This window comes from Podarcis pityusensis (assembly GCF_964106645.2).
Source record: "Podarcis pityusensis genome assembly, chromosome: 4".
NCBI classification, from domain to species: domain Eukaryota; kingdom Metazoa; phylum Chordata; class Lepidosauria; order Squamata; family Lacertidae; genus Podarcis; species Podarcis pityusensis.
In genome coordinates, this window is record NC_138027.1 from 59,694,640 (window position 1) to 59,708,274 (window position 13,635).

Sequence of the window (13,635 nt, forward strand, 5' to 3'; positions counted from 1 at the left end):
AGTGTTGTAAGATTCAAGGCATGCAAAATATATTACTCCTTCATGCAGCTCTTGGATAAACTATGGAGATCGCTCCCACAGGAACCATTGGTCACAAACATGGATGGCTCTAAAAGAGGATCAGACACACCCACACCATATATTTAAAGCACTTGGCTTCCCCCAAAGACTCTTGGGAAATATACAGTGGTACCTCGGGTTACATACGCTTCAGGTTACATACGCTTCAGCTTACAGACTCTGCTAACCCTGAAATAGTGCTTCAGGTTAACTTTGCTTCAGGATGAGAACAGAAATCGTGCTCTGGTGGCATGGCAGCTGCAGGAGGCCCCATTAGCTAAAGTGGTGCTTCAGGTTAAGAACAGTTTCAGGTTAGGAACGGACCTCCATAACGAATTAAGTACTTAACCCGAGGTACCACTGCAGTTCACTCCTACGCAAAACTACAACTCCCAGCCCCCTTAGCAAGCTACAGTTCTCAGGATTCTTTCAGGGAAGCTATGTGCTTTAAGTGCATGATGTGGATGTGACATTTCATAGACGATAAGGCTATCAATGTCCACCCGACATAAGGGCTATATGCTGTCACAGGCAGTATGCCTCTGAATACCACTTGGTGGGAATCACAAATGGCCACTGCTATCACACTTGAGTCTTGCTGTCTTGCTTGTGTACTTCCCATAAACATCTGGTTGGACTAGATGGGCCTTTTGTTTGATCCAGCAGAGCTCTTACATTTTTTATACTCCATTTCAAATAGCCAAGTTTACAGATTGGCTAACCCTACTTGGGAAGCGTGTACAGTTCATTTTCCAGTCACATACTGGGGAAGATCAAGATGTGGAAAGTCTGCCTTCGTATTTCCCTTCACGCATGCTAGACATTTGGGGCCTGGAAGACCAACATTGTCCTGCATCAATTGGCTCTTTAAAAAACCACACATTTTAACGTCCCTTTTGATGTCTTGTCAGCATTCATTGTTCCAAGTTGGCTGAGATGTGGATGCCTTTTGCCAATAGTTACTGACTTCCTCTATAAAATGGAAGTGTGAAAAGTCTCCCAGAAAGTTCCATTCACTCTTTCACTAGTCAGATCTGCTTCCTGATGCCTGGATGAAGCATGTGGTTTGTCTGAAGCTGCCCAGTTTCACTGAGTCTTTGCAACAGGTTGAAACAAAAAGAACAGTATGGGTCTGTTGGACCCTGCCTGTTATTTTGTCTTCTCCAGGCAACGTAGCAAAGCATTTGGCAAAATACTGCAGTTATATCTTTTCTTTAAATGCTATTCCTAATTGCATCTTCTCTATAGCAAACCTCTCATTTAATCCGAAGCTTGACTAATTGGCTATTTGTTTACACCCATATTCTTATGAATCAAACTTACCAAGAGCATTTGCTTAGGAACTTTCTTTAAAAAGGGCTGCCAACACGCCAGGTATTTTTCCCTAACAGAACAAGCCTATGTCTATTCAGAAGTATTTGCTGTTGACTTCAATTAGACTTTTTACCAAGTAATGGATTAGGATTGCAACTATACAATGTAGTAACATGTTCTATCAGTGCAGTGATTTCTGCTTGCGCAATGGAGATTTCCCTCTCTCCTCCACCTATGCATCCCCTAAATCTGTTATTGGGTTTTCTATAGAGCAGATTTCGGGAGGTCCAAAACACATGTGAATGGGGGAGGGAAGTTCCATTGCACAAGCAGAAATCCTTGCACTGACAAAATGTGTTAGTTGGAAACTGCCCTAAGTGTATTAAATTCTGGCTTTTGAAGCATAAGACTACAGTGGCAGCAAATGTTGATCATTATTGGCAGTAGTCTAAACCACTGGCCAAGATAAGGTAGGTTAAAGTAAAGACAACAGGAAATTAAAAAGCAAGTAACTATCAAAAATCATCAGAAGGCCGAGGAAAAAAATTATTTGATTTGCACAGGATGTAGCAAGCAGCAAGCTGAGTAGCCAGCAGGGAGGGGGCCTGTTACAATTGAAGGCAGCTTAGAAAAATGTAAATATGGAAAGTAAAGTATCTCTGTTCCATCTCTAGCCAGTGTTGGAATGTTTCATGAGATCTAACTTCAGTGAGAAACATCTACTATGCTATTAGTGATGCAGTTACTAGTTGAACCCATTAATAACAATGTTAGCATGGTATGCAGAAAAGTATCTTAATTAACTAAAAGCACTTTCTTTGACTTCTTAAAAATGATTCAGGTAGAAAAGAATGCAATGGCATCATGGCTGACATTCTGCAAACTACACACCTCGCATATCTAGCTTAGGAAGAGGGACAACAGCTTGGTGGTAAACATGGTCTACATACAGGAGGTATCCCAGGTAATGGGAAAGACCTCTGCTTTTGACCCAGGAGAGCATTGCCTGTCAGAGTAGACAATGCTGAACAAAATGGAGAAATAGTCTAGCCTGGCAAGAAGCAGCTCCCCATGTTCCTATGATATTTTCCTCATGATGCATTCCCATCTGTGTCTACTCCCAGGTCTCATTGAGTTCAGAGGACTTACTGTTGGAAAACTGTAGAGAGTTGAAGACTAAGTTAAGAATTCCCAGGAACTGAACTAACTCCAGATTTGGGGATGCTCTCAACAAAGTGCCCTCTGAGGGTCAACTTCCATGTCAGTGCTTCCCAATCAGGCCAGTGCTACTTGAGACCAGTGGCAGATGACTATGACCTACCATTTCTAATTTCCCACAATGTCATGGAACTTCTAAAGTAACTGTGTCAGGGCATTGTGGGAAATATAAATAGGTTGTCATTAAAACTTCCCACAGTGCTCCAGTGCATGATGGGAAATTTTAAATAGCCTGCTGACCAGCATAGAGTACCCAAAACAGGTGATAGTTGGCCCTGCTCAATCCCTAACTGTTCAAGGTTGCTGAGGGTAGTGTAAAAAACAAAACAAAAAGCCAAGTCTGCATTGTTGCTGACAGGATTATTAAAGTACATGTTGACTTTAAAAAAGCAAAGTTAAAGACATATTAAAATAAAAGTGAATTCCATAAAAACTGTTAAAATCTTGGTTTGACTATAATATTAATTAAAAACTTCATTCATTCCACCTCTGGTGGCTGCCATCACATCTAAAAGGTTTAATAGTGACATTTTTTCCAGTTATAAAGTCATTTTTTAAAAAGAAAAAAATCTGCACTTGTCTACCCAAAATTAAGCACCATTGATTGTATTGGGATAAAGTCTGGATAAAGTCTGGACGAGGAGACATAGGATTGTAACCTTAAAATAAGATTTCAGTTTAAGCCATTTTATTATAAAAGAGACACAATATTTTTTAATCCATTTTAAGAGCAATTATTTCATTTTTACTCACGCAAGAGGGCTTAGATTCAGCAGGATCTTTTCTATTTTTCCACTTCCCTCAAAGATATAGCCCATAACAGCCAGAAATGCTTTTGCATTAGCATATTATTGTCAAAAAGTTGAAACAAAGCCCAAAGGAATTTTCAGATCTGAATCTATAAAATGCATCCGCATCTTTAAAGGGTTTACATCATTATATGGCATTTTTTGTTTTAAAAGTTTAAATGGTATTGCTGAAATGACCAAACAACTACTCTGTTGTTAAAAGTAGGTTTAAGAGGAGTCTAGATTAGGCTGGGTGCATATGAATATAACCACAATGCACTGTATGTATATGTTCTGAAAAAATAGGAAAACATTGGTTTAGACTCCAAGATAGCATACCTGGATTTAAACTAGAAAATACCACACAGAATGAAGCTGTTGATTCCAAGAACAGTCTAGAAGCATCCATGTCACAACATAAATAACTTGCAGAGTTAAATCTGATTAGTAGTTACCAAGTCTTAAGATACTTAATAAATAACTAGGTTTAAAAGATTGACCTGCATCCATATAAATATCTTGCACTCACTGTAGGTGTTGACTTGTAAAGGCAACTTGAAGAAGAGCTAAGAGAACATGGTTTCCACTTGTTGAGGTTCTTTTAAATTAACTACATGTTGCTTTGAACGGCAGCTCCCTGAGATGGATAGTTAACTTGAACTGTAGTGCAATCTACCTCTCACTGAAGTCCATGAGAAAACTGTCTCTGGTTTTAAAAGGGCTCAGTTCAATATACAGTGGGCACAGTGCCCATGCATAGCAGGGCATAATAGAGCTCTGGGTTCACATCCTCTTGAGTGAGGGGATGGCCTGGAAGCAAAGCAGGTCTGGATGTGGTTACTGAACGGATGGCAGAGATCCTAAGAACCCCTTGCATGACATTTGTGTTCCAGGATATAAATGTACAAAATAAGTATGGGCCTGTCCCTGTGCACCACAGGGGGAGAGTGGGGAATACAGGCCTGTCATCCCTGTAGTGAACTAGATGCCTACCCCCCCCCCCCTCCAAAAAAGATAATGTCAAGAATCGCTTCATATACAGTTTGTGTGTTGCAAAATAGATGTTAGCATTAAATTCTAGTAGAGGCACAACATAAAAACCAGTGAAGTCCATCTTAGTCAATATATTTGCTTATTTATTTTAGAATATACTCTACATCTGAATAAAAAAAGGTTTAAATAAATCTTCAATGCATGTACAACAATGAGGCCCTTTTATCTTTTCATTGAAATAGGGGTGCACATTAGTTAACTGGTTCCATCATCTGCAACTGAGTATAAATAGTTCTCAAGTAGCACAATTGCAGCCTCATATAGACCAGTTCAATGTAATGTGGAAAGGTAAGTAACTTTACTTAAAGGAGAACAATAACTGTTCACCTCGCTTGTAAAAAAAAAGTTTAATTAATAGTAATGAATGTACATCCTTGTGCGTTGGTAAAAAATAAGACGCCTGCAGATCTAGGAGCATGCAAAGAGAATTCTTAAGACTTTATATACATATATATTAACGTTACAAAAGTAGTGCAAAACATGAAAGAAGTGATGCAGTCGCCACTACTATTGCCGCCACCACACATGTGCGTGCACACACATTTTCCAGTGATTACAAACACACTCTTTCAGTAACTGGCCTGGGCCACTGTACATCATTCAGAGTCCTCAGAATCTGGAAATATTATACTCGACTACCTGGTTATGCCTGCTACACCAGGCAGAGAGATTCATCACCCCGCCTCCATGGATGTTCAGCGTTGCCAACAGTAAAACCCCACTAGGATATGCCTAGCAAGAAAGCCAGTCCCTTCCGCCCTCACATTCTTCTCCGAGACACATACAATTTTACATCTGCTGTTATGCTCGCCACTGGCCCCTGAAATGCTCCTTCTCTGCTCCAATTACAAAGCCGCATAAGAGCATTTGCTTCTCTCGCACTCAGCACACACAAACACACACACTTTCTTCCCTAGCCCTTTACAAACTCAAACGTCCTCTGACTTTCTCACCCCGGCAGGCAGGCAGGCAGGCAGGCAGGCTGGCCGCGTCCTCCCCCTCCCGGGCTCAGTGTCCCCAGTTATTGCCTCCGATCTCCTGCTTGTACCGGTTGGTGAGGACGTTGGCCTTGCGCGTCAGTTTGGAAAGCACCGTGTGCAGTCCGCTCAAGTGGTAGTGAAACTGCTTCTCCAGGTCCTCCTCCACCTCCTCGTCCTCGGGGAGCCCTCGGCTAATGTCCACGGCGCCGGGCCCCCCGTTCAGCTTCTCCTTCTTCCGGCTCGCGGCCTCCTCGCTCGCCTGCTGCAGCACGCCCCACTCGATGTCGTTGCGGATGGACTTGAGCAGCACGTAGTGGCTGTACATGTCTCTGCAGGAGCAGTAGGCGCCGCCGTTGGGGGTCAGCGAGGCCTCCGGCTCCCCGCCGCCCGCGTCCAGCTCCTCCAGCAAAAGGGGCACGTCCCGCAGCAGGCTGGGCACCATCACCGTCTGGTCCATGTTGTTGACGGCCCCGATGAAGCGGTTCATGGCGTTGAAGAGCGAGTGCTTTTGGCTGTACGACTCGCAGATCTGCATCATCCTGGCGGCTGGCGGAGGCGCGGCAGGGCAAGGCGGGCTGCTGGTGTCGCAGGAGGAAAAGGGCGCCGAGCAAGGCTTCGGGGAGCAGGAGCAGCTGCTCCGATGGGATCAAGGCGAGGCCCGAGTTTAAAAAGGCGCCAAACTGATGAAAAGTTGCTGCTTTCTTTTCCCGCCTTTGGTTTCCTTTCTCAGAGAAAAAAAGCAAGCGTGTCGGCTCTTTCTCCCCCTGGCGCAAGGTATCTCTTTGCCAAGGACGAAGCCGTCTTTCCGCCCAGCTTCCCAGTAAGTAGTTGCCGGCTGGAAGCAAGAAAGCCTCTGCTGCAAGGAGTGGCTGCGAAAGAGAACAAAAGATGGCGATTAGGACCAGCCCCGTGCCTTGCCCCAAACCCTCAGCAGCAGCAAGCCTCCCTCCGCTCCCCGCCCCGCTCCAAGCCTTTCTTTATGCCTCAGCCTCTTCTGACCCCAAGCTTGCTTTGTGTTCCGCCCCCCACCTTCTTAACGTTTAGAGCTGCGTTCAAACCCAGATCTTATTCCATCCAGGAGAGAAAATGGGATGTGGGCGAGGAAACCACTTGAATAAGCATCTCCCTGCCCCCACCAGCCCGCCAGATCCCATCAATGCAAGTACTTCCGCGCCTCTAGAACTCCGTTCGGAAAACCTCTGAGCTAATGGAAAGTGCTTCTGAGCAGAAGCAAAGCGCCTGAAAAACTGCCGTCTGCCCTCGGTAGAGTTGGCAATAGGCTCCCATCCGGAGAAGCTGGAAACTCGGCATCCTCTTGCCTCGTTTGTTTCCGTTGCAGACCCCTTTCCCGCCAGACCCACCCCAGCCGCTTGCATACCGACACAGGCGAGCCTGCAAGAGGAAGCCGACCGCGGCTCACTCCGGGTTTCCTGCCGCCTAAAGGGAACTGCCTTCCAGTCCCCCCAGGCACTCAGTGAAAAGAAAAAAGACTGGGCTGGATTGAGGAAGCTCTGCTCGTCAGCCGTGGCCGAGCCCCCTTCCCCGCCCCGTCGACCTGACCCAGCCCCAGAAACAAGGCACCCAGGGGCGCACAGCTGTTCGCCTGCAAGCCGGCAAATGAACAAAGCCGAGCCGAGGTGCGTAGAGCAGCGCGCCGCCGCCGCCGCCGCCTCCCCACTCACTCACCGGGCTCGGAGCGGCGGCTCACACTGGCTGCGTCTGGCCGGCTCTGCGAGCGTCCCGGTGTCTCGCTTCTAGCTCTGCTCCCATGCTCTGAGCCAGTCGTATTTATAGCGTGTATGTTAAAACAAGGTGTTTCCAAGGGCCACCCCCTTGCAGTGAAGCGGGGCGGAGGAGGCGTCTCAGTCCGAGTGACCACATGTAACACCGGGGACGAGGCGGCGGCGGCTCCGCCTCTCTCCCGGCGGCACCAGGGAGGGAGGGAGGGAGGGCGCTGCGCGTACCCGGCGACTGCTAGTGGCAGCCGGGGGAAGGGAAATGGTCGAGCACAGCCCCACACACCACGAGGAGACCGAAGGAAAAGAAGGCAGCTCCGAGAGGCCCAGCTCTTACTTGTGGGAAAGGGGGCTCCTCCGCCAGTAGTGGAGAAGCGGTGCTAGGCGTCGGCGCCGATTTGGGGCGAGATCATGCTCGAAGGCAGCGACAGAGTGATCTCACCCGAAATCAATCACATGATGCGGGGTGCACACACTATTTGAATGGCAATACCTATCAACTGGCGGGGCAGCCCCCTCAAATATTTTATTGGGGGGCCAAAGGGACCTCACGCCCTAGGAATTGGCTCCTATGATGCCTCAGATCACACTGTGCAAGTTGCAACAGTAGAGTGGGAGTGCAGGTGGGGGCAGGAGTGACAGAGTAGTACAGTGGTACCTCTGGTTACGTACTTAATTTGTTCTGGAGGTCCATTCTTAACCTGAAACTGTTCTTAACCTGAAGCACCACTTTAACTAATGGGGCCTCCCGCTGCTGCCGCGGCGCGATTTCTGTTCTCATCCTGAAGCAAAGTTCTTAACCTGAGGTACTATTTCTGGGTTAGCGGAGTCTATAACCTGAAGCGTATGTAACCCTGGCTACCACTGTACTTCTTTTGTCTCAAGTGGTGAAATAGGAAGTGCCCCACCACATATCCACCCCTGGCACAGAAGCACGCCACCAACTCTATGGGGGGCATATGTGAGGACAGGGCTGAGTGCCCCCCAATCTTGAGGGGCCAGGCCGTGGCAGCAGCAAGTCTCATTTGGCTTCCCTGTGGTGGCAGAGGGCCCCACCAGGCCTCCATGCAGTGGCAGAGGGGAGAAGTTGGCAAAACAAAGCAGGGGTGGTTTTTACGGGTTTGACCCTGTCCTCTTAGGTGTCTGCTTCCTCTTAAGGCAGTATCCTGGCTGGTGCTGGCATGAAAGTAAAAGGTAGCTGGTGGATAAGGAAAGTCATATCAGTGCCAGATTAAACCCTGTGGAGGCCCCTAGGCAGGATAAAATTGAACTAAGAAAGTTTGATTGTAATGTTATTTTAAGATCATATCAATATTATTTTGTTCCGTTGTCAAGGGGTGTGGGGCCCATAGGCCAGTGCCTACTTTGCTCATTTGGTAATCCAGCACTGATTCATATACACACTCTCAACCCGGTCAGCTGTAGCCTCAGGTGGTGAATGCCCCCAAGATGCACCCCCACAGATGCCCTGCCTACTTCTTGCAAGATGTCTGCCAGGAGTGGGTATGTGGCAGGGCGTACTGTGTGGGTGGCAGTGGCAGCAGCAGGTATGGCGGCACTGGTGGTGGTGGCAGCAACAGCAGTAGCGGGGTGGCACTTCCTTTTTCACCGCTTGAGGCACCATGCCTAGCACTCCTGCACCACCTACTCTGCTGCTGTGACCGACTGTGTCCCCCAGTGATGGAGAAGTGGTGCCAGAAATCAGCACCAGTTTTTCGGGAGATCACCCTGATTTCTGGCATTCTCTTGCCTGAAATTGGCACTGATGCTGGCAGCATAGCTGGGTCTGCCCTGGTGGAGCATGCCATTAAGCCCAGCAGAGTGACGATGACTTTGGAGTAGTGAGAGGCCCTTACTGCACCAGACTGAGCCCCAAACACCTCTCGTTTCAGAAGTAAATATGTCCTTTAATCCCAGACAAAAGGCTGTTCCTCCACAATTTCCTATCACAGAAAAGGAGTCTCCAGAAACAGAATTCAGTTTATTTTTGTTTCCTGGGATCAATCCAGATAAGAGGCAGGGAAATGCTGAGCAGTCAGTGGGCGGTTTTGTTTGTTTTGTTTGTTTCATTCTTAATGGAAATGTGGAGACAGCTCTGAGGAGCCACTTAACCCTTTCTAGGCCGGAACAATGGGGGGGGGCAGCTGACTGGGGACCTCGCTAGGGACCAACTGCTTTTTTTGTTTGAGTTTCTAACTTTAGTCTAACAAGACTCTCTCCCCCCACCCCGGCCTCAGGAAAGCTCTGACCCTTTCCCACTGAGGCATTTGCTAGATCAAAATAATCCCCAGCTGCTTCTATCTCCCAGAGGAAAGATTTGGGGTGAAAGAGTGCAAAATGCACCAAAATTGACTTTTCATCCTCACCTTACCCCAGACAAGAAAATATGAAAGAAGTCTCTGGTTGCTTCCAGGCAGGGCTTTGTTTCTTTCATCTCTTATCTGTTCTTCACGGTAAGGTTACAGGGTAGCTTACAATAGAAAAAAAAACAAGTCAAGTGCAAATTCCACTATAGTCTTATAGTCCAGGGATGGGGAATGGGAGCCCCCACCCTTGTTTTTGGAGTTAGCATAACTAATAGCCTGGGGTGATGGGAGTTGTAGTCCAGCAGCATCTGAAGGGCCACAACTTCCCCATCCCAGTTTTGTTCCTTGCAGGTCCAGCAGCTTTAAATTCCCCCATCAACCCTGATATAGACCTATGCAGATTGTAGGGAGCAGAGAATTTTTATTAAACACAGACTACTCAAGTTTTCCATGGCAAGAAATATCGGTTGCAGTCAGTTAGCAGACAGTAGGGGTCTGGAGAGAGATGTACATTTTCTCATACATCCATATTTACTTGGAAGCAAGCCCCACTTAGTTCAGTGGGACTTAATACTCTTTGGGAAACGTGCATGAGGGCAAAGTTACTTCTGGAGCCCAGATGGAAGAAACGATACAATACAAACACCCCGGGGTTGTTGTTGTTGTTTGGGGTCGTCATCCTTCTCCCTATAAAAGGAAGGTTGTTTGTAACGTCCCCGCTCCAATCTGGGGGAAAATGGCGAGCAAATTTCGTCCGATCCCTTTCTTACCCACGGGTGGGGGTTGAAATTGTGCTTTTAGTTTCTATTTGTATCTTTTTGGCCGCCTAACTTGGCTTCTTGTTTCACATTTGGCAGGGCTGCCAAGTACATATGCCTCGACTTTCTACGACGGGAAGATCCCGGCAAGCCTGAATCATGTACAACTGGGCGTGCACTCGGTGGTTTTCCACGCCTCGGCTGCGTGAACACCACCCTCGGCCAAACTGGACACGCCGGTCCCGCGTGCTCCCCAAAGCTGCACACACGCGGCGCGCCGTCTGGAAGCCCCGTCGGAAGGACAAAAAAGGAGACGGGAGCAGTACGAAGCTGACACGGATCGGCGCGCGACGCCGCGAGGGGTAAAGGAGGACACTCGAGCACGAGCGCGCGCGCCCTAGAGCCTCGCGCGCGGCCTCCCGGAGCCGACTCCCGCTCAAGTCCGAGAGCTAGCCGCCTGCCCGGAATCACCCCACAGCCTCACCTCCAGCCTCAGCCAATCGGCTCTCGTCCTGCCTGTCATACTCCGTCCTCATATGCTAATAAGCAAGGCTCGGCGAGGCCCAATCAGAAACAACGCTCGCATTCTCTTTCTGCTCCAGCGCCCGTGGCAACAAAGGAGTGGCAGCTGAAAGAGCAGCATGAGGGTCTCGTGGCGGGGAGGGGAAGGGAATGGTAGCTGAGTGTGTTGCCCTGGCAACCTATAAACCACAATAAGCCAAGGCACCGGGACATAATGGGCCCTTATTTCCCGCACACTCTTACCGCGCTTCCTCTGTAAGAAAGGAACGGAATAAACCTCTTATATTACTTACAGCCTCCTAGACTCATTTCATCATTATACACCCTCACATAAATCAATACCCACAAAAATATAGCTGGCATAAATGCTGGCTTACGTTATCTAAAGCAGAGTCAGTGCATCTGCAAATGTAAACGTTTATGGTGGGAACAGTTGCTGTAGGCGTAAATTATCCGATGGGAAGTTCTCCTGCGCACGCCCCATTGAAATAAATGGGAACCGCTGGCATATGTTCGTGCATTGTGTATTCCGGGTTTGTTATAAGTCCCTTCCAGGGCTGATTTTATTAGTTCGTTCATAGGCATTTATAACTTGGCCTTCACCATGGAATCCCAAGGTGGGTTACACACAGCCCAATACAATTACACCATGTAATGCATATTAAATGGTATTATTACCATTACTAGTGCTGTTATTTCATTATAACAGGGCTTGAGTAAAGAAACTTCCCAGTGTTTTATTTGTGCCCATTTTCTTCCAGGAGGGGGGTATTGTAGATTTTGTGTAATAAGTCTAATAGAAAAAATAATAAACTGGAAAAAGCAGGGAAAGAATTCAATGGTAAATCACAAGAGAATTCAGTTGGAATTGTGCAATGACACACAGTTGAGAGTAAACAATACATCTTTAGCAGCAAATTGCCAGAAGTTGTAAGAAATCTTTCAACACATGAAAAATGTTACATACTACTGACACAGAAGAGGGAACATCATATTCTGGCTGTGTTTTCGTCTATGTAATGACTGTTTAATAATTACCGTACTAGTATAAATGTTTTTTATTTTCTCCCCCTAGCTGCCTACTAGACACCCACCCATGCAGTTTCTTAACCACATATATATATATATATATATATATAGTGTGCAACAAATGTAGCAAAATAGCTTCATTATATGTATGTGATGGTTTATGAAAATCAGCATAGAGGCTCAGAGAAGGAAACAGTCAGGACTTTATTTTGTCTAATTCCTTATATCCTGTTATTCCCCCCCCCCCCCAAGCAGCACATAGCTTAAATCTGCACATCATCAAAAGGGACTTGAATTTGGTTAGTTTCCTAATTCTGAAAAAGAAGAAAAGTTGCAAACATATGTTTCTGATATGAAAATCAGCACGTACAAAGATTTTGTGGAGGCTCTGATGCCCGCTTGCTGCCCTCCTATAGTTGTGCAAAGAGTAATCTGTGTCCCCAATGTCAACATTCTTTACCATTCATTTATCTTTTAACAGCAGTTCTTTGGGGAAAGCAGTGAGGAAGCTCACGTATTCATTACCAGATGAAGCATGGCATTCCCCAGAGATTGTTTTTAGAGGGAAGACTTTGAAGCGTGATGTTTTGTTAATGACTAAAGCGCAGGTACCGAAGGATATACTGAAGGGCTGTCTGCATAGGAACTTCCTGCACAAACACCCCATGAGATATATAGGGCACCGTACCTAAAAAATGAGTAGCATTATGGCAAGTGTTAACCCCTATGTCAAAAAGAAGAGTGCCCTTTATGGCTCACGGCACCCTCTTCTGCAGCCAGCTGACAACACCTGTTTGCAATATCCTAAAAGGAACTAGCCCACACAGCTTCCTTGTGTAGGTTCCTCTTCAGAGGTACTAGAGGTGTGCAGCCAACCCATAATACTGCACAAGGGGATGGAGGCAATTCCCTGGATCTAAACAGCTCTCAGAGAGAGAGTCTTGTGGCTTCATATGCCCAGAATGTTCCACTGCAGTGAATACAAAAGGAGCCTCCCTGAGGTAACAAACCCACTAGTCTTAAAATGTGTGAGTTAGACTTGTGGCCTACCTATTGTGGGGTCCCAACAGCAGCCAGCTACCACATAAACCTTTGGTAAAATATTAAGAAACGTCCACAAAGGTATGTATGGGCTACAGGTGGGTCTTGGACCTAAACAAAAAGTTGAATATTGTGCTAAGAAACAGTACTGTATTAGGGGCTGTGATCTGAAGGAATCAGTAGCTTCTCTGCTTTTCAAGTTCACAGCTGCTGACTCTATAATGCTGTTCACACAAGTATACTGTTATTGTTGAATCAGGTGTGGGGGGGAGGAAATAGATTCAGGGTGGATTAATAAAGAAATAATTTGTAATAAATGAGAAACTGAAATAGAATAGTGTACAGTCTATTAAGCAATGGTCAGGTATCAATCTATTAGGCTTTGATTGCAAATGGGCACTTTATAAAAGGCAGGTTATATTATAATTTGTCTCTGGGTAGCTAGAACCTATGTCTTTCCTTATTCTAAACATAATTTGTTAGGAAGAAGCTACCTATTTTGTCAAATGCCCTGCACTCCCTTTATTTTCCTGACACCCTTTACTCAAATGCCTTGTTCCTTAAAGTCTAGTTACCACTGCCACCACCCAAAAAACTGGGAGAGGAATGTGTGTGTTTCAGCAAAGCTTTATCGTCAAAAGCTTAGATAGCAGTGCCTGCCAGTACCACTTTGAAATTAAAGGTAGTTATAGATATTTTTTTTTCTTTCCTTTTTAAAAGCTTTCCTACACATACTATGGCAGTGACACCTGTAAGGAAAAAATGAGCCCTCAAGTAAAGAAAACACATTTTTTTCCTGGAAATATGACACAAGGCTCAAAGAAGCCTGA

General features: G+C 46.3%; 1 protein-coding gene and 1 long non-coding RNA gene across 3 annotated transcripts; one reads left to right on the plus strand and one right to left on the minus strand.

The window, feature by feature from the left end:
• Positions 1-4,495: 4,495 nt before the first annotated feature.
• On the minus strand, positions 4,496-7,276 carry MID1IP1 (MID1 interacting protein 1). Of its 2 annotated transcripts, none has more exons than XM_081004396.1 (2): positions 7,100-7,276; positions 4,496-6,282 (listed from the first exon to the last, which is right to left on the minus strand). In XM_081004396.1, the coding sequence occupies exon 2, from the start codon at positions 5,949-5,951 to the stop codon at positions 5,442-5,444; it is 510 nt and encodes a 169-aa protein (XP_080860522.1). In that variant the 5' UTR covers positions 5,952-6,282; positions 7,100-7,276; the 3' UTR covers positions 4,496-5,441. The 2 variants fall into 2 exon arrangements, with proteins under 2 accessions (XP_080860522.1, XP_080860523.1); XM_081004397.1 differs by lacking the exon at positions 7,100-7,276 and adding an exon at positions 6,792-6,925.
• On the plus strand, positions 6,935-11,243 carry LOC308476655. Its single transcript, XR_013986036.1, has 2 exons — positions 6,935-7,050; positions 10,313-11,243. It is a non-coding gene; the product is annotated as an uncharacterized lncRNA (long non-coding RNA).
• Positions 11,244-13,635: the final 2,392 nt, after the last annotated feature.

What these genes read in the sequence shown, in the direction of transcription:
- MID1IP1 (XM_081004396.1), bottom strand. Translation starts at nt 5,951, where the DNA reads ATGATGCAGATCTGCGAGTCGTACAGCCAAAAGCACTCGCTCTTCAAC.